Source organism: Zonotrichia leucophrys, chromosome 1 (genome assembly GCF_028769735.1).
Source record: "Zonotrichia leucophrys gambelii isolate GWCS_2022_RI chromosome 1, RI_Zleu_2.0, whole genome shotgun sequence".
NCBI classification, from domain to species: domain Eukaryota; kingdom Metazoa; phylum Chordata; class Aves; order Passeriformes; family Passerellidae; genus Zonotrichia; species Zonotrichia leucophrys.
Window position 1 is genome coordinate 53,967,036 of NC_088169.1, and position 24,432 is coordinate 53,991,467.

The 24,432-nt window shown below is 38.2% G+C and overlaps 1 protein-coding gene across 12 annotated transcripts in view; it reads left to right on the forward strand.

The window, feature by feature from the left end:
* The first annotated feature begins 263 nt into the window (after window positions 1-263).
* PCDH9 (protocadherin 9) overlaps window positions 264-24,432 on the forward strand; it is a 680,886-nt gene continuing 656,717 nt past the window's right edge. For all 12 annotated transcript variants that reach the window (XM_064713538.1, XM_064713565.1, XM_064713546.1 and 9 more), the window contains exons 1-2: window positions 264-860; window positions 2,088-5,257. In XM_064713538.1, coding sequence (XP_064569608.1) covers window positions 2,222-5,257 — 3,036 coding nt within the window. In that variant the 5' untranslated portion in view covers window positions 264-860; window positions 2,088-2,221. The remainder of the gene's footprint in view (window positions 861-2,087; window positions 5,258-24,432) is intronic.

Here is a 24,432-nt window from a genome sequence, read left to right on the forward strand (position 1 = left end):
GTCCCCGCGTCCCCGCGTGCCCGCGTGCCCCGGCCCCGGCGGTGCCTCCGCGCGGCGCGCAGCCCCCTCCGCCCGGCCGGGCCGGGGAGCGACGTGCCCGGCGGCCAATGCCGCGGCCGCGCTCCGCCATCCACCGCCCCCGCCGGCGCGGGCCAATGCGGTGCGGCGGGAGGGGTGGCCTCGCTCCGCTCCCACCCTCCCTCTGGGCTTATTGAGAGTTATATCAAGAATTTCAGTTCAGAGAGAGAGAGGGAGAAGGAGAGAGCGTATGCGAGGGAGAGAGGCTGGGAGGGAGGAGGGAGGGAAGGAGGGAGGGAGGAGGGAAAGCGCCGCCGCTTCCTCCCGTCACTAAAGCAATAACCTATTAGGATTTCTTTTTTTGATTTTTTTTGATTTTTTTTTTTTTGGGCAACTGTCACCCCAGAGCTAAAGAGGGAGAAGCACCGTCAGACCAACTCTTGCCATTTCCAGTCAGAAGTTGCAGACTTCATGTAGCTGCCTCTGCTCTGCCGAGAGAGAGGGACGGGAATGGTGTGCAGTGCAGAGTGGAAAATACCCCCGCTCTCAGAAGTGCACCGGATTTTTCTCTTGCTGTTTGTTTGGGTTGTTGCGTGCACGTTAGGCACCCAAAGGATCACCGCTTCACAGGAATGAAACGTGGAGAGGATGACTAACGACAGAACTGTGAATTTGTTCCCTGGAGTTGATAATTTGCCACCCCGAAGCAACACATATCTCAAGGAGGAAGCGTTTGGCTGCTGCTGATTTCTCCAAAACTGGTTTACCAGATGCATTGTGCTGTATCTGCTGGAACAGATCATTGCTTAGCTGCAGCAGATCGTCAAAGGTAGACAACTAACGTAAGTGCAAAGTTACCCTTAAGCCGGGATGCATTTCCTTTAAAGAAAAAAAAAAAAAAAAAAAAAAAAAAGCCAGCACGCAGTATATTTATCTAAGGAAAGAATCAGTGTTTGGGATTCTGTTGGTGTTGGTGGGAAAGGCTCACCTACTCGCTGTGTCTGCATCCCTACCTGCATTACTGTGCTGGAAGTAATCACAGGCATCAGTTACCGTGCAGCTTAATGCAGATAAGATTAGTGCTCGGGGCTGCCTAGTTCCGTCAAACTGTAGGTGCTGGCAGCCTTGCACCCCTATAATGTGCGGTTAGCAGTGCATGCAAACAGAAGTCTGTCAGTCGCTTTCCCTTTTTTTTTTTTTTTTTTTTTCCTTCCACCTGCATTATTAGTCTGCAGTATTTATATGTGGCAGCTGCTAATATCATCCTGAAGGGAGACCAGTGTCAGTGGGGAAAGGCTGCACCATTTTTCCTCCTCATGTCATCAGAAAATGTATATTCCCCCCATCTGTAAACATGCTTCCTGCTTCTAAGTTACATTTGGAATTTCCAGCCTCCTGATTTAGACTGTGTTTAAAAAAAAAATAAAGTTTTAGGTTATTAAACAGAAGGAGAAGTATCCAACATCTGGAGAAGAAACATTGAGCTGAGAGTGTAAGAAACTGTAAGTCCTGTTATTGTCTCATCAGTTAACAGGGATGTGAAGTAGCCAGTGACGACTGCTGCAGCAGCAGCATGTCCGGGTGGTTATTTCCCAGTACGATAGCTATAGAGGGGCATGCAAGGCACAGCGAGCAGAGAAGAATCTGGTTAGCAAGAGCTAAAAAATACATATGGAAGGAAACAGCAAATTACATTTGGCAGCTGGCATAGCAGTTCGAATCTAGAAGTAGTCCGGGAAGGTTTTTTACTTGTACCAATGACTGAGTGGAGGAGGGTAGAGGGGGAATGCACTTTAGGGATTACATGGTGTACCAAGAAATTATTCAGAAAGTACGTGTGGAAACAGTAGCTGCCCTTAATCCTGCAAGTAGTTATTTTCATTCGTGCTCTGAGCAAATGCAGCCAATGGGATATTGGTGCATTTGTCCGGAGGGCTTGCTTGTAAAAGGGAGCAGTAGGAAAATGTACTGCTGGAAGCATGCATTGCAAAAACAAGTAGTAGTTGGAGATTGTGGATTTATCATGCCTAAAAAAACAATAATGCTGTTCTGTGTGGTTGTGTTGACAGTGATGTCTCCAAATAAGAAATGAGATGTAATGCATCCTGCAGTCCATGCATGCCTCCTCTTGCAAATCGCGCATCATTCCTCTCTGGAAACCTTTAAGTCCTAAAATCCGTGGAAAGAGAATAAAAACATTATCATGGACCTGAGGGATTTTTACCTGTTGGCCGCTTTGATTGCCTGTTTAAGGCTGGATTCTGCTATAGCTCAAGAACTTATTTACACTATTAGAGAGGAGCTGCCTGAAAACGTGCCCATAGGGAACATACCAAAGGACCTGAACATTTCTCATATCAATGCTGCCACAGGGACCAGTGCCAGCCTTGTCTACAGATTGGTGTCTAAAGCAGGGGATGCACCTCTGGTCAAAGTGTCCAGTAACACGGGGGAAATCTTTACAACATCTAACAGAATAGACAGAGAAAAACTATGTGCTGGAGCTTCCTATGCAGAAGAAAATGAGTGTTTCTTTGAACTTGAAGTGGTGATTCTCCCCAATGACTTTTTTAGGCTGATCAAAATAAAAATCATTGTAAAGGATACTAATGACAATGCGCCTATGTTTCCATCCCCTGTCATCAATATCTCCATCCCAGAAAACACTCTGATCAACAGTCGCTTTCCAATCCCATCAGCAACAGATCCTGACACAGGTTTCAATGGTGTGCAGCACTATGAGTTGTTAAATGGACAGAGTGTCTTTGGACTGGATATTGTAGAAACTCCAGAAGGGGAGAAATGGCCTCAGCTGATTGTGCAGCAGAACTTGGACAGAGAGCAAAAGGACACCTATGTGATGAAAATCAAAGTGGAGGATGGAGGTACCCCCCAGAAATCCAGCACAGCTATCCTGCAAGTCACAGTAAGTGATGTCAATGATAACAGACCAGTCTTTAAAGAGAGTCAAGTAGAGGTCCATATACCAGAGAATGCCCCTGTAGGCACCTCTGTAATTCAGCTTCATGCTACAGATGCTGATATAGGAAGCAATGCAGAAATCAGATATATTTTTGGTGCCCAAGTCGCCCCTGCAACCAAAAGATTTTTTGCTTTAAACAACACCACAGGGCTGATTACAGTTCAGAGGTCCTTAGATCGAGAAGAGACTGCTATTCACAAAGTGACAGTGCTGGCTAGTGATGGTAGCTCTACACCAGCCCGGGCAACTGTCACCATCAATGTCACTGATGTAAACGATAACCCTCCTAACATAGACCTCAGGTACATAATAAGTCCCATCAATGGCACAGTGTACTTATCTGAGAAAGATCCCATCAATACAAAGATTGCCCTAATTACGGTTTCAGATAAGGACACTGATGTGAATGGCAAAGTGATCTGTTTCATTGAGAGAGAGGTCCCCTTCCACTTGAAAGCAGTTTACGACAACCAGTATTTGTTAGAGACCTCTTCCTTGTTGGACTATGAGGGCACCAAAGAATTCAGCTTTAAAATTGTGGCTTCTGATTCTGGCAAGCCCAGCTTGAACCAGACTGCCCTGGTAAGAGTTAAGCTGGAGGATGAAAATGACAACCCTCCGATTTTCAGCCAGCCTGTAATTGAGCTGTCAGTTTCTGAAAACAACCGGCGTGGTCTATACTTAACAACTATTAGTGCCACAGATGAAGACAGTGGGAAAAATGCAGACATTGTTTATCAGCTTGGTCCTAATGCCTCCTTTTTCGATCTGGATCGAAAGACAGGAGTTTTGACAGCCTCCAGAGTTTTTGACAGAGAAGAGCAGGAACGTTTCATTTTCACTGTTACAGCCCGAGATAACGGCACCCCTCCTTTGCAGAGTCAGGCGGCTGTAATTGTTACTGTGTTGGATGAAAATGACAACAGTCCCAAATTTACTCATAATCATTTCCAGTTTTTCGTATCAGAGAACTTACCAAAGTATAGCACGGTGGGGGTGATTACAGTGACTGATGCAGATGCTGGGGAAAATAAAGCAGTGACCCTTTCCATCCTGAATGACAATGAAAACTTTGTGCTGGATCCGTACTCTGGAGTTATAAAGTCCAACGTTTCTTTTGATCGAGAACAGCAGAGCTCTTACACTTTTGATGTTAAGGCAGTGGATGGAGGGCAACCTCCTCGCTCTTCTACAGCAAAAGTAACAATAAACGTGATGGATGTTAATGATAACAGTCCTGTTGTCATCTACCCACCTTCTAATACTTCTTTTAAGCTGGTGCCACTCTCAGCAATTCCAGGATCGGTGGTAGCCGAAGTCTTTGCTGTGGATATAGACACTGGCATGAACGCTGAGCTGAAGTACACGATTGTAAGCGGCAATAACAAGGGTTTGTTTCGGATTGATCCAGTGACAGGTAATATAACTCTGGAAGAGAAACCAACTCCTAATGACGTGGGCCTGCATCGCTTAGTTGTCAACATAAGTGATTTGGGTTATCCCAAATCCCTGCATACTCTTGTGCTTGTATTTTTATATGTAAATGATACTGCTGGAAATGCCTCTTACATTTATGACTTGATACGCAGGACTATGGAAACCCCTTTGGATCGGAACATAGGGGACAGTAGCCAACCCTACCAAAATGAGGACTATCTCACAATCATGATCGCTATCGTGGCGGGTGCCATGGTTGTCATAGTGGTGATATTTGTCACGGTTCTTGTTCGCTGTCGACATGCATCCAGATTCAAAGCTGCCCAGAGGAGCAAGCAAGGTGCTGAGTGGATGTCTCCCAATCAGGAAAACAAGCAAAACAAGAAAAAGAAAAGGAAGAAAAGGAAATCTCCAAAGAGCTCTCTTTTGAACTTTGTGACCATTGAGGAGTCCAAACCTGATGATGCAGTTCATGAACCTATCAACGGGACAATAAGCCTTCCAGCAGAGCTGGAGGAGCAAAGTATAGGAAGATTTGATTGGGGCACAGCACCACCATCAACCTTTAAGCCTAACAGTCCTGATCTTGCCAAGCATTACAAGTCTGCCTCTCCGCAGTCTGCTTTTCATCTCAAACCTGACACTCCAGTTTCAGTGAAAAAGCACCATGTGATTCAGGAACTCCCGTTGGACAACACCTTTGTTGGTGGTTGTGACACCCTTTCCAAACGCTCTTCCACTAGTTCAGATCACTTCAGTGCCTCAGAGTGCAGTTCCCAAGGAGGCTTCAAGACAAAGGGCCCCTTACACACCAGACAGGTAAACGAGCACTTTTACTGGTCTATAAGTACTGCATACAAGTGCCCGATCAACCAGTATTAAAAGTGCCACTGTGTTGTGGGGTTTGTTTTTTTTTTGTTTGTTTGTTTCATGCTAATTTAATTTAGTTAACATTATGGGGGGAACAAAAAAAAAAACTAAACCAAACACCAAAAACAAGAACAAATAAAGAAAAACGACCTTTTTATCATTTACCTGGGGCTTAAACATGTGTTTGCAAAATGCCTCTGATACTTTGGGTTTTGAAGAATTTTCGTTGTTAGAGGACTATGCATGTGCACATACATGTGCATGAGCAAAACTGAAAAAAAAGATTTTTTTTTTCTCCCCAGTATTTAACTGTCCAATTGTAAAACTTATTGAAGAACTGTTTCCGTATGTGCTAAATTTCAGTCAGAAATTTGACTGTTTCAAGGTTGAAGGGATATGTACATTGTTTCAAATTTCAAAGTGAGTTGGCTTGAATTTCTTTTGCTGTTCGAACTGATTTGGAACCTTGCTAAATTAGTGTTACTAAAAGGGTTAATTTTTTTTCCCTAACAAAGACAGCCAAATTTCCAAGCTACTCATCAGTGAAGCACGTGGTTTATTGGTAGGATATAACTAAGCCATACGTAAGTCTTCCTCTTGTTTGAGTTCAACATGATTTTGTTGTATTAGATGAAAGTTGGTATCGCATAGTTTGCTGCATATTTAAAAAAAAATTGCCAAAGCATACTTTTGAAAGGAATGCGTTCTCTGAATACATCTGAATTATGCAGGAAAAAGAAAAAAAAGTCAGTCCATTGTAAATATTCTCTCATCTTAGTAATGCATAAGTGATCTGACATATCTCATTTGAAACTGTGGAACACGCCATATGAAGAGGGATTAGGAAGCTGAGAGACTCATATTTCAGCCAAATCCAGCATTAGGTGTGCTTTTTGGTTTTTTTTGATTTTTTTTTTTTTTTTTCTACTTAGGTCTAATAACTCCTCGCTAATAAAGATTTAAACGCGGTGCTGTCTTAATTCCTTTTACGGGCGCTCCTCTTGCGGGCGCCGCGGGAGCGCGCGCGCGCGCGGCCCGTAGGTGGCGCCAAGGCACCGCGCGGCGCGCGCTGGCCTCGCGCCAGCCCTGCGGAGGCTGCGGGGGCCGGGAGCGCGCGGGGCCCCGCCGGCTCCCTCCGTGCCGGGAGTCGCGTCCTTGCTCCTCGCAGCCCCCCCTGAGTGACGGTGGTTTGTCCGAGTTAGTCAGGGATGCGGGTCCCAGGGAGCCCAGCGAGGCACATTTAGGCTCGTCCTTGCGGAAGGGTTTTGGCGGTAGCCAAGTTTAGGGCAAAGTCATCCAGTTGTTGTTGCGTTAGCCTTAGCTGTGGTGAACGTTCCCAGAAGCGCGTCTTGACTCTGCGCCTCTGTGAGGGGTCACGCCGACAAGGTGCTAAGAATAAAACGAGCGCTTTGGAGGCAGCTCTGCTAAAGTAACTGCTCTGACACAGCTCCTTCTTTATGAGACACTGAAAACACCACAGGAGAATCTCACAAACCCCTAACCTCTCTGAGGGACTTTTAAGAAGGGTCTACTCCCTAAGCCTTCTCACACATTGTCAGCGTAAATTAAAAAAAGCTATCAAAAAGAACCCCCAAAAATTATAGAAGAGCTCTGCAAAATCTGTGCTTACTTGTCTGAAGTTTTCTCCTCAGTTTTAGTTGCAAAATGTTATCCCTCTAAACCACACATTCCTTTTCTGTTCTGAGATTATTTTAATTTCGGCATCAATTTCCAAATTCTATCAGAAAGCTCAGACTTAGCTCCCCACAGTATCTAGAGGCAGTTGGGACACCCAGAATTTTTTATCTGACAGAATGTGTAAGCTCTGCATGGCAAAATTGAACATGAGGAGAATAAAACTCCCACAGCCATACAAAAACAACTAGCAGTATTTCCAGAGTTACCTGTGTTAATTACACTAAATATCCTAGTCTCCATTTAATAATATCTGTAATTATAACTATATATGGACTTGATTCAAATTTCACTGAGGTCTTAGTGTTTCCTTTTTGAAGTCAGTAGATACTCATAATTTGGATTGCTTCCTGAAAAAGCTGTATTATTATATGTAAATGAAAATACAACTCTTTCTTAGGTAGACAGTTACCTAATCTGAGTTTGTAGATTTTTATTCTGTGGGGAATGATATAGTGTCTTTTTGGTTTTTTTCTCCCAATGATGACTGCTACAGGATGTAATCTTTTTAGGCTTCCTTTTCAATTTTGGCAGGAGTAGTATAACCATCAATGGTAGTAATCATCAACAATCTTCCTATTCTTCTGTTTGTAATTCCTAAAATTAGGGTGCATCTTAGCTAATATTCACTTGCACAGCAGTCAAATACACCATCATAGGTCTTTAAAAAAATGGTGATAGAGTATGGCCTTTAAGCAAAGTATTCAGATTTAAAGATCTTACTGAACAGTAGTGTGTGCTAATGCCACAGCATCTGAAAACAATTTTTATAAATTCCTTTAGGAAGAGATACTTAGTTCTGTGGCATTATACTGTTTTCTTCAGGTTTAACATAACTAATTTCTCTGCATCTAATGTTGAGTTAGGTTACTTATGTATATTCAGTAACTTGGTGGGTTTTGTAAAATGCATGGGAATTGTTGTGGATGATGTTAAGATAAGGAAAGATGAAATATAGGATAAATATATGTCTAAGAAATACTAGCATCCTCCACCTTTACTTAAAATTTCTTTTAGTTCAAGGTAAACACACACACACAGTGTGTCTTGCAGATACATTTATATTAGCAAAGAGCTGAGACATAAGTCAGCGCTTGGACTTCATTCAAGCAAAATTCCAATGCTTTTGTTGGGCACATGGCCCTAGAAATCTCTTAGAACTGGGTCTTAAATCAAAAAGCATTTAGAATTTAAAATATATTGTTAAATAAAAAATTCTTAGGTTTTTTTGGAGGGGGGTGTTGCGGGGTTTTGGGGGTTTTTTTTGGTGGGCAATTTCTGTGCAATCATCAATTAATTTAGTGGAAATTCTGTGGTTAGGTTTTTACATGTGACTTTGAATTGTACAGACTGATGTTTCACAAGTACCCAGTATGAAAACCAAAGCCTCCTTCAAGTGCCTATCTTGCAGTAAACCTGGTGGATGCTCTGAAAAGAGCATTTTTGAATACTTGAACTTGGGATTGTTCTAAATGCTAATTCACATAATTAGGAGTATGGAAAGGATGTTGCATACCACCAGCTTATATAGCTAAGCTTCCAAAATCAGTGTTATGACTCATAAAGAATACTGAAATCTATGCAGGCTTCTCAATCAGTGTTCTTTTCAGTATTTGATTGAACTTTAAAATGTGCTTCAAATTAGTAAGTCATTACACCAAACAGCTACATAGAAATACAGCAGAAGACTACATGTTGTATTCTTCTGTGTGAAAGACCTCGTTTGAAAAGCAAATAAACAGACAAAAACTCCTACTCAATGTCATTAGATTAACAATAGATTAAATAATAAAAGAAATTAAGGCAAATTTACTGTGGTTATCCCAATTTTAAATTATAACAACTTCATTTAATCAGATTTAAAGCACAGCAGTGACAAATAACACAGGTTTAAAAATATGTATCAGTATAGGTTATGGGCAAAACCTTCAGTCTTCTTTCCTAATCAAAATGCATTTAGGCATGTGCTTAACTTTCATTTAATGTGTAAAACTGAAGCAGATCCTTAAAGTCCAAGTGACTTAAGATGTTGTCTTCAAGAAAAAGTCATAAGCACACTATAAGCACTTTTCTGAATCAAAGTGATAATTTAGAAATTTTGGAAATGTGCACACTTCTAGAAGATTCAGGAAAGTTGAATATATGTTAACACAGTCCTTGTATTTCTGTGCTCTAGTGGCAGAAATTAGGGATTTGGGGCTCGAATGACACATTAACTACATTCCATACTAAAGTATATTTTTAATCTTATACTTGATAACATAAGCTCTGTAGAGATTGCTTTATTCCTTTTTTAGCCAATGGACTTCTTGCCTGATCAAGGAACAAGTAGCCAGGCTCCTGTTGATCAATGCACATCACTTAAGCTTTATGTGGCAAATCTAATTGATGTTATCTTACTTTGGAGTGTTTAAATTTGTAAGTTTGGAGTTTTAATGTAAGAGAAAAGAAAAGCTGAAAACATTAATGACTCTTAATTTGATACGCTGAGAGTGGCAATTTCAAGGTGCATAAGTTGATGGCAATCTGCATTGGAACAGCAGTGCAGAGCTTACGTCACCTGCAAATATTAAAATTCTGTAACCATAGCATTCCACAATTCTGCGTGCTGTATTATATTTAGTGGCCTTGTTTCATCACTTAGTATAAATAAAAAAACACATACATTCTTTTGTATGCTTAGTTTGGTTTATGTGTTAGCATGGATATTAGTCTTGAGTGAGGACTAGTCATCTGAAACAGTGTCTGCATGTAAAATTCAATTGTTTTCAAGTTCTGTACATTTGTATATGTATACTAAAATATTAGAAATGGTGATCATGTACAGTGTATTTTTTCTATTGTTGACTAACTGAAAAATAGGTTAACAGATTTCTCTGAACTGTCTAAAGAAATCCATCTTTGAGCTGAGACCAAGCATGGAAAATTTCAGCTGAAAAGAAGAATTTTTCAGAAAGTTATGAGCATGTGAAAACTGGGAGCTATAATGGATATCTGAACATAACCCTAAGCTATAACACTATACATTTTCAATAGTGACGGTAGACGTGTTCAACCAGAGTAGGGAACATTTTGTGTATACAGATCAGGCAGTAAAAGCTTAGTAATCTTCATTTCTCTTTAAATGTTTTCTGTGCATGAGATTTTTATCAGAATCACTGGAGTCTCATCTGTCCCAGATATCCAAAGCCAAAGTTTCACATATGCTAAGAAATTTGTGCCACACACGTGAGTGAGAACTGGGTCTTGAGAGTTTTATGCTATTGCAATTTTGTGATAATTTTCTTTTGTATATAGGAACAAGGGAGAATCTTTTTAGTTTCCATTTCAGATTTTCAGTTCCAAAGAATCTTTTCTTCTAGCACAGCAAAACCATATCAGCCACACTTTATTGACAGCAATTTTATTGTAGCTAGAGGCTTACAGTAAGCTGTTTATTGCTGTTCCCTAACGCAGTTGACAGCAATTGGGGAATTAATTTTCTTGCCCCTGATGTGCTTTCTTGGGTATAAACAACAGATGTTAAAGATATGAAAACTGTGACCCATTTACATTCAGCAGCTCTTTACAGGAACAGTCTACCTGTCTGAAGTGCAGGTTTCAAGTCCTGAGTAATTTTGCTCCATCAGTTCTAGGATTCTAACTATTTCAATATTGTTTATCTTACACAAATACTGTCAAGGGCCAGGTACATAATGCCTATGGGTAGATCCTCATCTAGGCAATTTCTGTTCAAGAATAGCTGGATTCAAGTTTCATTTAGTTCAGGAGATGCTGTATCTTTTTACTCTACCATTTAATCTAACATATAGGATTTAACTGACAGAATAGACATAAAGTGTTCTGAAAGACCTAACAGGAATTAAAGGTGCTACCTGATATTCTGGTACAATTTCTTTCACAGAACATCATAGTGGTCTGTAAAATCTATACTCATAAGTTTCCAAGTGTGGCCATGTTGCATACATTCTGTAATGTCTGTGTCTTCACTGAAGAAAAAGAACATACATAGAATCATGTATTATTTTTCCCTTCTTTGATTTCTTTGGCACAATGTATGTAAAATTGTTTATCCCCGTACACTGATGTGGGCACTTAATCAGTTCATTTCTGGTTTACATGAGATAACATTCCTTTGAGTGGAAAGATTTACCAGACTGTACATAAGAGATGAATGGATGCTATCATATTTTACTGAAATATGGGGGGAGGAGAACATCTTTTGTTCATTTCTGTCTTTTAGAAAGACATTTGCTATGTAAAGGGCTTTAGCATCTTACCAAACTGAGATTTTAAGTGCTAGTCTAGACACAAAATGCATGTTCACTGTTCCCTTACAATTAAAACACCATACAAAAAAATTCCTCCTAAAGGAGTTGCAATAATTTGCTTGCAATGTGTTATTTTCTAGTGAGCTATAAACTCTCTCTTGAAGCAGAAATAGCTATTTCTGGCAGAAGACAACTTAAATTGATATTGCTACTTTTTCACTGGTTGTGAAATTACAAAAATTTGAAATAAGAAAATAAATTGTTTTGAACAGCAGTATTGTTGTAGCCGTACAAACCTGTGTATATATTATTCCTGGGACCACTGTTTCAGGAAAACATAAAGGCTGCTACAATTTTGGTACAAAATTCTTGTTAATTTTTCTAAAAGTATCTGGACATTCAAATCTTGGAATGATTTGGCCTTCATTCCCAATTTAATTTTTGGGTTTTGCATATACTCTGAGTTATATGTGATAATACAGAGAAAGGTAGTTAAAAATTAGATTTGTGATCATACTGAGATGTTTAAATTGTACCAATCTCAAAAGTTACCCATTTTTTGCTTCTTTTTCTTTTGCAGCAAGTGGATTGGAGGGTAGTTGGGGGGGGGGAAGATTTGTTTTAAAGTCTTGACATGGGTTGTCCTGCATGTTCTGTTGCACAGAGATAAAATCTTGTAATTATTAATTTCATTGTAAATATTCATAATCAGGAGCTTTTGATGTGTAGAATGTGTAGTTTCCTATGACATGATGTTGTCCTTTTGCCATTTCTTTTGTAAAAGTCACTCTGAACTTTTAGTGCACAAATATTAATATTATTACTTGAAAGTTGGTTCAGAAAATGCACACTTCCTGTTACAAGAGGATTATAGAGCCTTTTTCTAGAGTAACAGTTCATCATTTGAAGTTGAATCCAAGCTGGGATAAATCTGCTGGTTTCTTCCATCTGCAGCTCTTTCTAATGTAAACTTCTTTATAAAAACTATAAGATAATATTGAGATAATATTTCCAAAATCTAAAAAATATGTAAAATTAATCAGAAGTGAAGTGAATTAAAAATCCTCTTATTTTGAGCTGAATGTGATAAAATGAGAAAGATCAGCAGGTTTTTTCTTTCTTCCTTCGCTTCTCGCCCCAGGTTTGCAGAAAGGTGGTTTTAAAATAACCATCTCTTCCCAGTCCAGAAAATGAAATCGGATATTCTCACTGGCTGATAGCTGAAAGAGAATCACTACTGATATTGATTTATAAAATACTTTGTAGCCTGAAACTGATATTCGTTCATTTGCTCTCATTCCTCCCAGTGAAATTGCCAGATGCATCATTTGTAGTTCTGAAGGATGTTCTTATCACCTCCTAGGCTTTCATGTGTTACTAGCAAGAAAAATCTCTTATTGGTTTTCTTTATCATTAAAAAGTGTTAAATATCTGCCTGTACAATATTTTTCATCAAATGAACTAATTTAGCCTATGCCTTGTAAGGTCATAGAGCCTTTAAAACACTGAAAAAGTCAAGAGGAAGACCATGCTTCAATTATCAATGGTATTTTGCTATTCTTCCAAATTCTATGCTATTCTTTTGCTCTTCTTCTTTGCTATTCTGTTGATTTGTAGCCTGCAGTAGTATCTCTAAAGTGGCTACGCCTACTAGATGTAAATATCTGTCTCCATAACACATAAAGTTGTGGAAACAATTGTCTTTCTGATGTAAAGGTTCTGTAGGATGCATATGTTTCTACATATGACATGTGTAGTTGCTCTACTGAACTTCATGGTGAAATGCTTTGACCACTGAGGTCTATCTTCTCTCACCAAAAATTTTTTGGAAGAGAGTTTTCACAAAAGCTTGATTTTACAGGAAGGGATGCAGGACCTTCAGAGAAAGGTGAAGACTAATGAATTTTAAGATAACACCTCCTTCCTGTGTTGACAGGCTGCACAGCCTGAAAGGGAATTATATTTAGCTCCTGGTTTTAGTAGCTTTCCATTCAGTGAGCTAGGTTTTCAGAACATTGTTTTTATTCCAGTCCCTCTTCTTAGAGCATGTGATGAATATTATCATGATTGCTTCAGGTACCCAGCTTCTGGTGGTGGATCTAACCTTATTTCTGTAAGTGATGTTCACAGAAAGTACAGTTGGTACAGTTTTCACCAGTACACATAGCTGGTAGTGCCTCAGTATGGGATTCATCTTGTTTGACTTCTAATTCTGTGACAAATCTAGTCTACTTCAGTGAGTTTGTGATTTACCCCACCTTGAAGAAAATAGAGTGCTTTAAGCTGAGTGACAAAGCTGAGCAGCACAGCTCGGTGAGTTGCATCCCACGTCTAGTGAAAAGTATAATTTGGTGTGATCCATATTCTCCACTTTCCTTTTCTCACCATGGTCAAGAGAAGGGCTTAACGTTATGTATTTCTTTAAGTGAAGGTATTATTTAAATAGTGCATGTGGGCATGTATGTGCACAGTTGCTCTTGAGAATTTGAGTTGTAATCTTTAGATTGCAACTCAAATTCAAAGGTTTCCAAATTTGCAGAAGAGTTTCGCTACTTTTTATTAAATCATTATGTGGCCATCATCTGTCTATTTTGGTAAGACAGTGCAATGAAACATCAATAAAATAATAATTTTGGTGCTGATCTGAGTATTTCTGTCTTTTCTCAGAAATGCATGTTCCTTGCTACCTGATTCTGTGAACTTTAGTACAGACTATTCACATTATAGTGTAAAAATGTTTCTTTTACCTCTCTGGTAAAAGGTATGTTGTTGCGGTGCGATGTAACCTGCCCTACCCTCAGTATGTGTCTATAGCAGCAGGAATTTTCAGTCAGTTGTCAGATTGTCTCACTTTCACCATTGCAAAAATACAGGCCAAAATGTCAGTGACATGCTAGGTTACCACTAAGAGAATTTGAAATTGCCTTCAGTTTGTGACAACAGTACTCTGAAACATGGATGGTGTTGAAGTCTGCAGCATCCAGAGCAGCAGGAGGTAGGCTGTGTACCAGTTGCAAAGCCTGTATTTTTAACTACTGACAGATAAATAAGAAGCAAACAAAACCAACAAAACTCCCAACCAAACAAAAACAACCAACCAAACAAATGAGTCCCTCCCCCCCAAAATTAAATCTGCATCTGCTAAGGACAGTAAACGTTGCCTGTTGAAATTTAATCTCTCTACTGTACAGGAGATGGACTTTGCTATTTGAGATTTCATCAGTTTCATTGCAGAAAGCTGTTACATCTGTCAAACATTTCAGTTTGAACTGAACGCCTGATTTTTTGCCTTTGTATGCTACAAGAGCACCAGCTTGTCAATCAACAGAAGTACAAAATTAGACAAGATAGGTGATCTGCTGCTGTGACTGGCATTTTATTTTTATTTTACAACATCTTTTTTCTTTCCTAAACTTAAAAATGGCAGTATTTTTCTTTAGTGGGGTAACAGATGAGAAAAATTGATATAATGGAGGGAGGTCACTCCAATCCTGTTAGTCTTGGCTTCTAATGCCCATTCTATTGAAAGCACTGGTACGGTCCAGGTGGACAATGGAGCTGTAGGTGACTATCTGTATAAATTTTATGAATGTCCATTGTCTGTGAATGAGATGAAAATATGAATGAGACTTAAATAGATTTGATTTTTTTATTCTTCATTCACGCTGTGGTTTTAATGCATTGCAACAAACCTCATGCAGCCCAAGGTGGGGGCATAACCACCAGGGCAGGACCACTTTTGGGGGGGCTGTGTAGGCTTTCAAGCTGCCTCTGGGCAAAGCAGGCTCCAAAAGCTTCAGCAAGTAATTTGAATCCTGTAAAATTCATGGGGTTTTGATCTGCTTCCCTGAGTACAAATCAGAACTTTTATTTCTTAATGTGATTTTCTGAATTCCGGACTAAGAAATGGACAAAAGCATAGATGCCTTTTGAGAGGTTTCAGAAACTGATGCACTTCTATGGTTTTGTGATGTGTCTATTGATAGCATCCTCCCTGAACATCCCTGGATTTCAGTATCACTCAGCTTTGCTAAATCTAGGCTTTGGCCCTCTTCTGTGCTTTAGCAGTTGATTAAGAAATATTCTAATCCGTCACAGAGTACCAAGAAACTAATGGTTTGTGAAGTATTTTAGTCTTCAGGCTTCCACTATAAATGATATGAAAAATAGTATCATTTGGCTGATGCTTAAATACATCTCTTTCTTTTATGAGATACTGTCTCTGTCCTTTCATGTTTCTTTTTTTTCTCTTCTTTTATTCTCTGAGAATGCTTATTTTTGTAAAACATATTTATGCACATATTAGAAATCTGAGTTTCACCCTCAAATACATGGTATCACAGTGCAGAAGTGGCACATTTTGTGCACAATCAGTTCTAGTACACCCAACTCATAACCACACACTGCTTGTGTCCACACAAAGACTTTTAACGAACCATGGTCTAAGATTCAAGGATTTGAAACATTTGGAAGCATATCTGTATAGCAGCATATTATGACAAGCCATTCCATATGTGTTGTAGTTAAAAAAGTAGACAAAATAATTATTTCATATATTTTTTTATTTGCTCACTTTTTTGTCTTTTCTTTTTATAAGACCATTCATACTTTTATATATGGCATAATGCATTCACAATTTGTAATAAGCATGCTATCTCACAGACTTATGATAGAAAATAGATTCTGAAAGAAAACAAGAACAAAATAATGTTAATCACAAAGCAGAAAAGCGGAGATTACAACTCAGTAACTGAATAGTGTTTCTTGAGTTCAGCAATTTGAAAGGGAGATTGGGAGGAGAGATTAAAATATTCATATATCTTTACATTTCAAAATGGTTTAAAGATGACTGAACTTGTTGGAAAACTTATTCTTTAGTAAGAAACCTGGCAGTGCTGCTGTGATATACAGATTGTCAGTGATCCTTGAGTCTACTTCTTCAAAGCAGTGTGCTGAGCACTTTTCAGTAAAGCAGTTCTATTCAGTGCCTGCTGAAGCTTTATAGATGGTGCAGATCACCTCCAGACAAAGTACTTCTCGTTGTCAACTATGATATTTATGTGTCAAAAGTATGTCACAGAAGTAATTCCCAGTTTTAGAACTTTCATTCTTTGGATCAGTGGTGATCACATTAAAAAATACTCTGCGTTTACTGTCTCACACTTGGTATTATTTAACATTTTCATGTCCTAGTGCTAAATAGCAGCCTTAGTTGTATTCAGTATTGTGGAAATTCATTTCAGTAAGCCTCTAGCTACTGAAAAGTGTTGTATCTTACATCCTGCTGTCCTCAGTAAAGATAGTTGGGGGTCAGGATAGCCCTCTGCACTGTGTGCTCCTGCTTGCTACTGCTCATGACATTTGGCATCTGATAGGGATGCTGTGATAGCACCTTCAATTAAAAGCCATAGGCAACAAACATAACAAAGAGAATCCTTAAGACTGCTTAACATTATGCCATTGCTTTGACTTGAATAAAACCAGCATGAGAATAAATTGCCTGTGTTAGCTTAATTGTGATCTTCACCTAAGCACTACCCATGAGACCTTAGACCCAGCAGAAAATGCTAGTGGGAGAATCAGGGGCTTTTTCTGGGATTGCTTAAATTTATTGTACTTCTTTTAGAAAACACTGACACAATTTTATTCCAGCTTTAAAGCCTTAAGCTTTTGCTGCCTGTTTTGGGTTTTCATTACTTTTATGTCTATACAGTTACACAGATAATGAAAAACAAAGAAAAAGCCTGCATATCTCTGCATGTAACACTGCTCTGCAACTATATAGCACCTCATTAGTTTTTTTGGTATCAGAGATAAGTTAGCATTCTGTCATGAAATCTGAACTGCCACCACATCTCACTGAAGCTTATAAGCCATGCCATTGTAACTTTCAAAAAGTGCATTAACTCTTGCAACAGAAGATTCAGTCTTGTAAACAAAGAAATCATATGTCTCTATCTATCTGTGAAGCCAATTTGTTTGACATTTTCTTCTGTAAATTTTGCTGCTCTTAGAAATCTTTTGAAATAGAAAGGGAGAAATCTTAGTTTTGTCTCTTTTTGCACAATTCAATTGACTGAGGTAGACCTAACCTCATTTACATTTGGACTGTGCTGTACACTCATTACTCTGAATGTGATGTGCCTTTTCTCATTTTTTTAAGATTCTGTCTTCACTGAAGGAAAAAGTGTTTTATATCACAATTGCTGTTGTGAGATATCTGCCTAAATGTAAAATCCTTGTGGAGACAAGAAAGAGGTATTTTGTACCTTACTGTAGCTGGCCAAGGTCAGCCTGGAACAATTCACTCGGGGTTGATCTCTACTGGCTATGTACAGATGAATCTACAATACCTTATCATTAGCAGGATTTTCTACTGCCTTACCTACTTCAGTGTGAAATCATGCTGCACTGTCTTGCAGTAAGGTGCCTTTAAGGATATGATTTACGTGAGTACTTACTCTAGGTTGTTTAACACTTCTCAACTGATGCCAAGTGAGTCTGTCCTACTCTCTGGAAAAACCATACAATTTGGTCCTGTGGTTGAATTAAAGTCCTTGGGCTTTCACATATAATACTGATGATATTAGCAGAGGTACCCCTAAGTGTTCCTGCCAGGCTTGCATCACCATCTGGTGTAATTCCAATGCATTTTCATACATCTTCAATGTCGATGTTACTGTTCTGCAAACTGTGCTGGATTGCCAATGATTGCAGCTGCATACAATGGCTATAACTCAGTCACCCCCTAAGGCAGAGTAATATGAGTCACCAAAATCAAACATTAATTCAGCACAGGCCATTACTTTGTTCTGGAAATGGCATAGATGTGCCTGTATTCTATTTTTACTAAAGTAAAACACAGTATTTTATAGGAAGCATGATCAGAATAGAACATTCCATCCATGGTCTACTCCATGTTGGCAATAAATGTTCCTAGTAGACTAGGAACAAATGTCAGTTCCTTTACAAGTGAGGTAAGCAGTCCTGGGCATGAGTTGCCTTCTTTGAGTTTTTTTGTTCTGTAGCTTGAGTCTGCCTTCTCCTAAGAATGCTCTTTTCAGTGTATGTCTTCCACCTTTTGAAAGTTTCTCCTGAAACTGTCCATAGGTTTGGGGTTTATATTTCTTAAAATGTTCCTTTGTGTTGTCTCATCTCTTTATTTTTGAGCTGATCTCAATGACTTTTTGTGATATTTTCTACTTCTGAACTTTCTAGGTAATTTGCTCACCTCATATACAGGCGTTCTTGTACAGGTGTTCCACCTATCCGCTCATTTTCAATATACTTTTATTAGCAGTATTTTCCCCCATCAACCTACCTACAAGACCACATATTTGATACAGTCAGTAGTTACTCAGTGTGAGACATTTTCCATTCACATGTGATACCTGCTGGCTGCTGCTTCCAATTATGCCATATGCTGGAAAGCTGAGCTGTTGAAGTATTGGAGTGAATGTTATAATCAAACTAGTTAAGAAGTAGCAGTGTGTCTCATAAAGGGTCCTGGACAATGTCTGATTTCTGCCATAAGCAAAATACTGACAAGTCCTTCTTTGTTTTGCTGCTTTTTCAGGTGGCAGAGAGCTAGACATACATTCATTATATTGTAAAATCATAACCTTCGAGATCTTGCTGAATCTGCCCTACAGCTATTTATCACATGATTGCAGGGAATGAAAATAACATTCTTCCTTCTACTAGGAATATGTTGCTAACCTTGGGGCAAGATAGTGCATAATTTTATGTGTGCCTAGTCTTGCTGTTATATATAGACTGTTTTGAGATGAATCAGTGTTATCATTTCCCAGAATTTAGCACTAGTGCTTTAGCAGAGCCAAGGAGATTTCATATACTTAGGCTCTTGGCTACAATAGTGACCAGGGATCTCAAGTCTGAGTCACATTTATATTAATGCCATTTTATAGTCATGGACAAAGGCCAAAAAGATGCTAATATCATTTGCTCCCAAGTTATGTTATTTTTTTTCCTTCGGTTAGGGCTGCATGTAACTCTCCTTACTCTAAGTAAAGGCTATCTGAACCCAATTCTTAGTTCATATTCATTAGTTTTGTAGTTGTGAAATCACAACTGTTTCTGTGATGGTTTTGCTTGTTAGCAAGAGTTGAATCTGTCTCCTCATGTTTGTGTGATAACCCCTCTTTATTCCTCCCACAAACAGGCTGAAGGAGATGGAAAGATCTCTAACACTTTTTTCTGTCCTGTGGCATGCATCCTTCTCTTGCAGCTTCTTGAGTAATAGCTGGCTTTAAACAAGAAGCAGTAATTCACTTTAAATAGCAAGAATTATGGAAGCTGAAGCTCAGTCCCTTCTCACAATTACCACTTTAACCTCTGAGCTGCCAAGCTGCTGCTTTTATACGCATAGCTCTACTATAGCTGTGTAACAAATACACGGCTCTGACTTCTTGAGTTACTCTGTTTGCAGGGTGACATGCCAGGAGTAGTTTTAAGCACATTGAAATAATATGATACTACATAGACACTGTCTGTCATGGCCCACTTTTGAGCTACTTGTGCATATAGACAACATTTTTTAGTATTGTCTAAAGATAAACATTTCTGGAAAAAAATTTTCAAGCTATAAAACTAAGTTTCAGGTTTTGGTGTGTGTGATACTTTAACATCTTTAGAACAACAGGACAGCATGAAATTAGCAGAAAAAAAAAGACTGAGGCATATTCAACTGAAAATGTTTGAATATGCAAAACAGACTACATCCACTATTTTAAGAAAATAAATACTTCTGAGTGGTGTTATGATAGGCTCTGCCCTTAACAGGAACTTGTACAGTTATAAAATAGATGTTATTTTCTAATCACGGGGGATGAAATAATCACATTTCTAATCCACGGGTCTGTGACACTTTTTAACACAATGGTAAAATGCTTTGTACTTAATCCAAACCCACTGGAGCTTCAGATTATTCTGTTCCAACTTGCTGTGTGAATTTTCTTCAGGGGATTCCTAGTTGATTAAAGCGTGATAAAAATTGACATCAGGAAGGGTGAAGTTTGTTTTTATTCTCTTCTATATTGAGTTAGCTGTCTTAAAATTTAGGTATAAAAGCAGTAGTCCACTTTTTCAGATTTAGCCAAGGCAAACATAATGATTTAAATTCCACAGAACATACTTGGGCAAAGTGCCCATTTATTTTATTGAGAATTTTGTCTGATTAAGAACTGTTTCTCCCTTATCTCTGAGTTTCTTGGACAAACTGTGTTGACTCTGATCCAGTAATGTAGAGCAAGCTTCTTAATCTGGCTCATTAAATAAAAGCTCAGCTGGGAGAGGAATGCTGTATTTTGTCTTTGCATTTCAATTGAGTTGAAACTTCTTCTTTTAAGCTCAGGCTGTGAGAATCATCTTCAAGCAATATAACATCATACACAAACTCAGGTGATAGATGCTTGGAATGAATACAAGTGCATGATGGGACACATCTTTCCTGTTAATAAAAACAAAAATAAATAAGTGCAGCATTCAGACTTCTCCATTCAGTTCTGTCAAGCAATACTGTTTTGACTTCAGCACTCCTGCTGTTTGGAGTTGTGGTCCTTTCTTTTTACACAGACAGGGTATTATCCTAATCTGCATGCTGGGAAAAAGTCCAGTTCAGAGTAGCTGAAATTCTAAAAGAAGTTTCACTTTTGACCACATCCCAGTTTTGAATCAAGGTTGCTAATGTAGGAAGGCTTGCTACTGCTAGAGTTGTGGAGAAGGTCTTGAACCTCTTTCTCAAAACCTTTTTCCTCACATTTTGATTTCTTTTCTCTGTGAAAATTGCTCATATTTCTGCCAATGTAATAATGCTGCTAAGTTGCACTATTTATTTCTCAAACAAATGATTATTTTTTTCCACTTGTACTAAGACTTCAATCTCTGCCAAAAATCTGAATAAAAATCAACAATTGTTCTGTAATTTTTTAAGCAATTACCATTAAATACACACACTGTGGTTTAAAACACTGTAAATACATAAAACTTCAGCAAGAAAAATCTAGCACAAATCATAAACAAGTAACTGATGCAAGTACTAACATACATATTTTTCATTTTAAAACATATGAAGTATGAAACATAAATACATTGTCAGTAAAGTGATCTAGTTATCACTTTATCACATGTTGAATGAGGGGAGGCTGCCTGTTCACTGAAGGCTTGTTAAGCTAATTTATCTCGAAGGAGTACCAACAATACTCAGTTTAATATACAGAAGTACTTGCTAAGAAGCTTACCAAAACAATATGGTGGGTTTAGACTAAAATCATACCAGAAGGTCCATCCTTCAGTTCTCTGAATCATAAGAAAAAACAGATTGTTTCAAACGGAAGATGAGAAATAACGTAATTTAACCAATCTGCACTTTGGCAGAGTCACGATAAGATGGCTGAGGATTTTTTGCTTATTCTGAGCTAATGTATTTATTTGACAGAATACTTAAGAACTGGCCATTTTAATTAAGGATATTTTTTCCCAGAAAGCAAAACTCTTTGTTCAGATAGGTCTTTATCAGCAGGTAGTTACACAATGCTCCTCAGGGTGAACCAGCAGAGTGAACCAGTTGAAGGCATCAGCCCACACTTGGGAGCTGCAATATTTAAGGCATTACTGGAAAAAAAGTAGGTATTTGCTTCCTTCACAGTTTTTATTGCTTCCCCCAAAGCCTTTGGTCCATGATTCTTCTTGAACTTCGAAGTCCATGAAGTTTTTTCTTCTGCAACTTGGGAACTGTCACCTTTTAAAGTTTTGTGGCCCCCTGCTTTTTTTGCAGATGTTTCAGGCTTAGCTTTTCTGCTTCTTTAGGGCACTTTGGCTTTTCTTCCTACTTTCTTCCCACATAACCAAATGTAGCAAAAGTATTCTTACTCTTCTCTCTTACCCTAACTGCAGGCCCACTTTTCTTTTCACCTTTGCATTATTTCCCAGGAGAATGAGCAAATACTCCTGTGGAGTAACCATTATCTGTTAGGAAGTGAATCATGCATTTGTTGCATGTTACTGGCTTGTGCTGTTTTATCAAGATATGTAGACCTAATTATCATATTTGGGTTTGGAATTTTAAAATAGAAAAATTTCCTGTTCCCTAAACCAATGCATTTAATTCAATGACAGCTCTTTGGATAGAACAGGCAAAAATAGTTACATGAGATATGTTATTACATCGCTCCTGAAAAAAAACCCATGTAAAAACCTATTTATAGTGGTACTATAGTAGTAGTGGTACATAGAAGTACATATATATATATATATAATGTTTATATAATTTTAAGTGTTTTAGAATACAGAAATATCAATGTTACTCTTTCACTAAAGAGTAAACTGAGAAATAAATAGTATAGGTGATTCTTATTTTCAAAGCAAATGGCAGAACATGGATTAAAAGCTATGTACTTTCTATGCAGAAGCATTTATATAGAAGAATAAAATTGAATTAGATATAAAGTGTTGATGTCTTCATGGAGGAAAACATAGCAGTTTTAGAAATCTGGGATGCCAGTACCACATCAGCAGCTATTTGCATAGTATTGTCAGGGACAACTGTTCTGTAGACAATCCAGTGAATCAGAGCTGTTTGATTAATCAAATCAAGTCTCTGTTGTAGCAATGCAGAGAGGTTATGTCTGCTGGCAATCTGATTTGAAATCAAATGCTTATGTATTAATGAACACAAATCAATTGCTTTTAAGCCCCTTTTCAAGCGAAATCTTAGGTCTTTAGAAATGTAGCTAAGTAGGGAATGATTAGCCTGGTCTGACAGCACAAGTGACAATTTATCCCCTCAAAATACACTCTTTACAATTAAAGAAAATCCAAGCAATTAAAAGGAGCCAAAACAAAGCAAAGAACAAAATTTGCAAGTCATGTTTGCTATTTTATTAAGATATGGTAATGTAAGCAGTCTGTAATCATAATTATATTGCATTCTAATTGAACAATAAACTTTCATATCAGCTGAGAATCTGTCCCACAATCTATGTTTTAAAAAGCAGTCCAGGCCTCATCTCCAGATGACCCTTGCACTTCAATGTATTGAAAAAAAAAAAAAAAGAAAGTGTATTCTTTCTTAGCAGTAGTTGTTCATTATATTATCTTTAACAAATGCGAACAATGTGCATATTATAAAAGGAAGTGTGTAATCCATTTGAGCATAAAAAAAAGTTCTTCTGCTTTTATAGGAATTGACTCAGAAATAATTCATGTACAATTTTGCATTCCCTTGGTCTCTCTCTTCTCCAAGAGGGCCCTGCTGTAGTTAGATACTAAATTAGTTATGTCTAAATGCCACCTTTGTTTCTGCCCCCACTGAGCTTAACAGTTAATTTTCCTAGCTAGAATAAAGAAATCCTTGCTTTCATATTTTATTCCATCCCCATGGTGCAGTAGACCAATAAGAGGCATCTAGTTCTTACCGAGTTAAGCGAATAGAAGCACTTTTCTGAAGAAAATTGGCTGACTTTCACACACCACAGAAAAAATCATCAATTAAAAATGGAAACAGCTGGAAATTAACATCTTCCTCTCGTTGAAGGTGAATATTAAACTGCTTCCGATTATACTTTCCCTTTCTTTGTTTGAAGATGATCATTATTATTTTACAATTATGCTTTCATTTCCTAAGGTAATAGTGATAGCCTTACCTGCTTGGGTTTGTTTTTGAAAAACTTGACTATGTGTAACATTTTATTTAAAACTAGCTGTACTGGCTTTGTGCACAGCATAACTGAATCGTAAGTTCATTGAGGATAAAATTTTTATCAGAACAGCTTAGGGTTAGCAAAAGATTTGCATTAAAATCTCTGGGAGTTTTGCATTTTATACAAAGTGCTTTTGAAAAGCCTACATGTCTCATGTTGAACTCATAAAGATCACAGAATTCTAAGGATGTTGTCTGCTATTTCACTTGAAAGGTGATTTAATCTGGAGGTTAGAATATTTTAAATGGAAACATTAGTGATGACAGTCATTAATCTGAAAAAACCCCAACCCAGCACCAAAACAAAACCAGCAAGGCATCAGCCACTCTCTTCAAACTTCAAGAAGCAGATGCTGTTTTGTGCAAGGAGAAACTCCATGAACTGGCCTCTTTGATGAAGTTTCATACTGTGTCACCCTCTTAAAGTCATGATTTTTTTA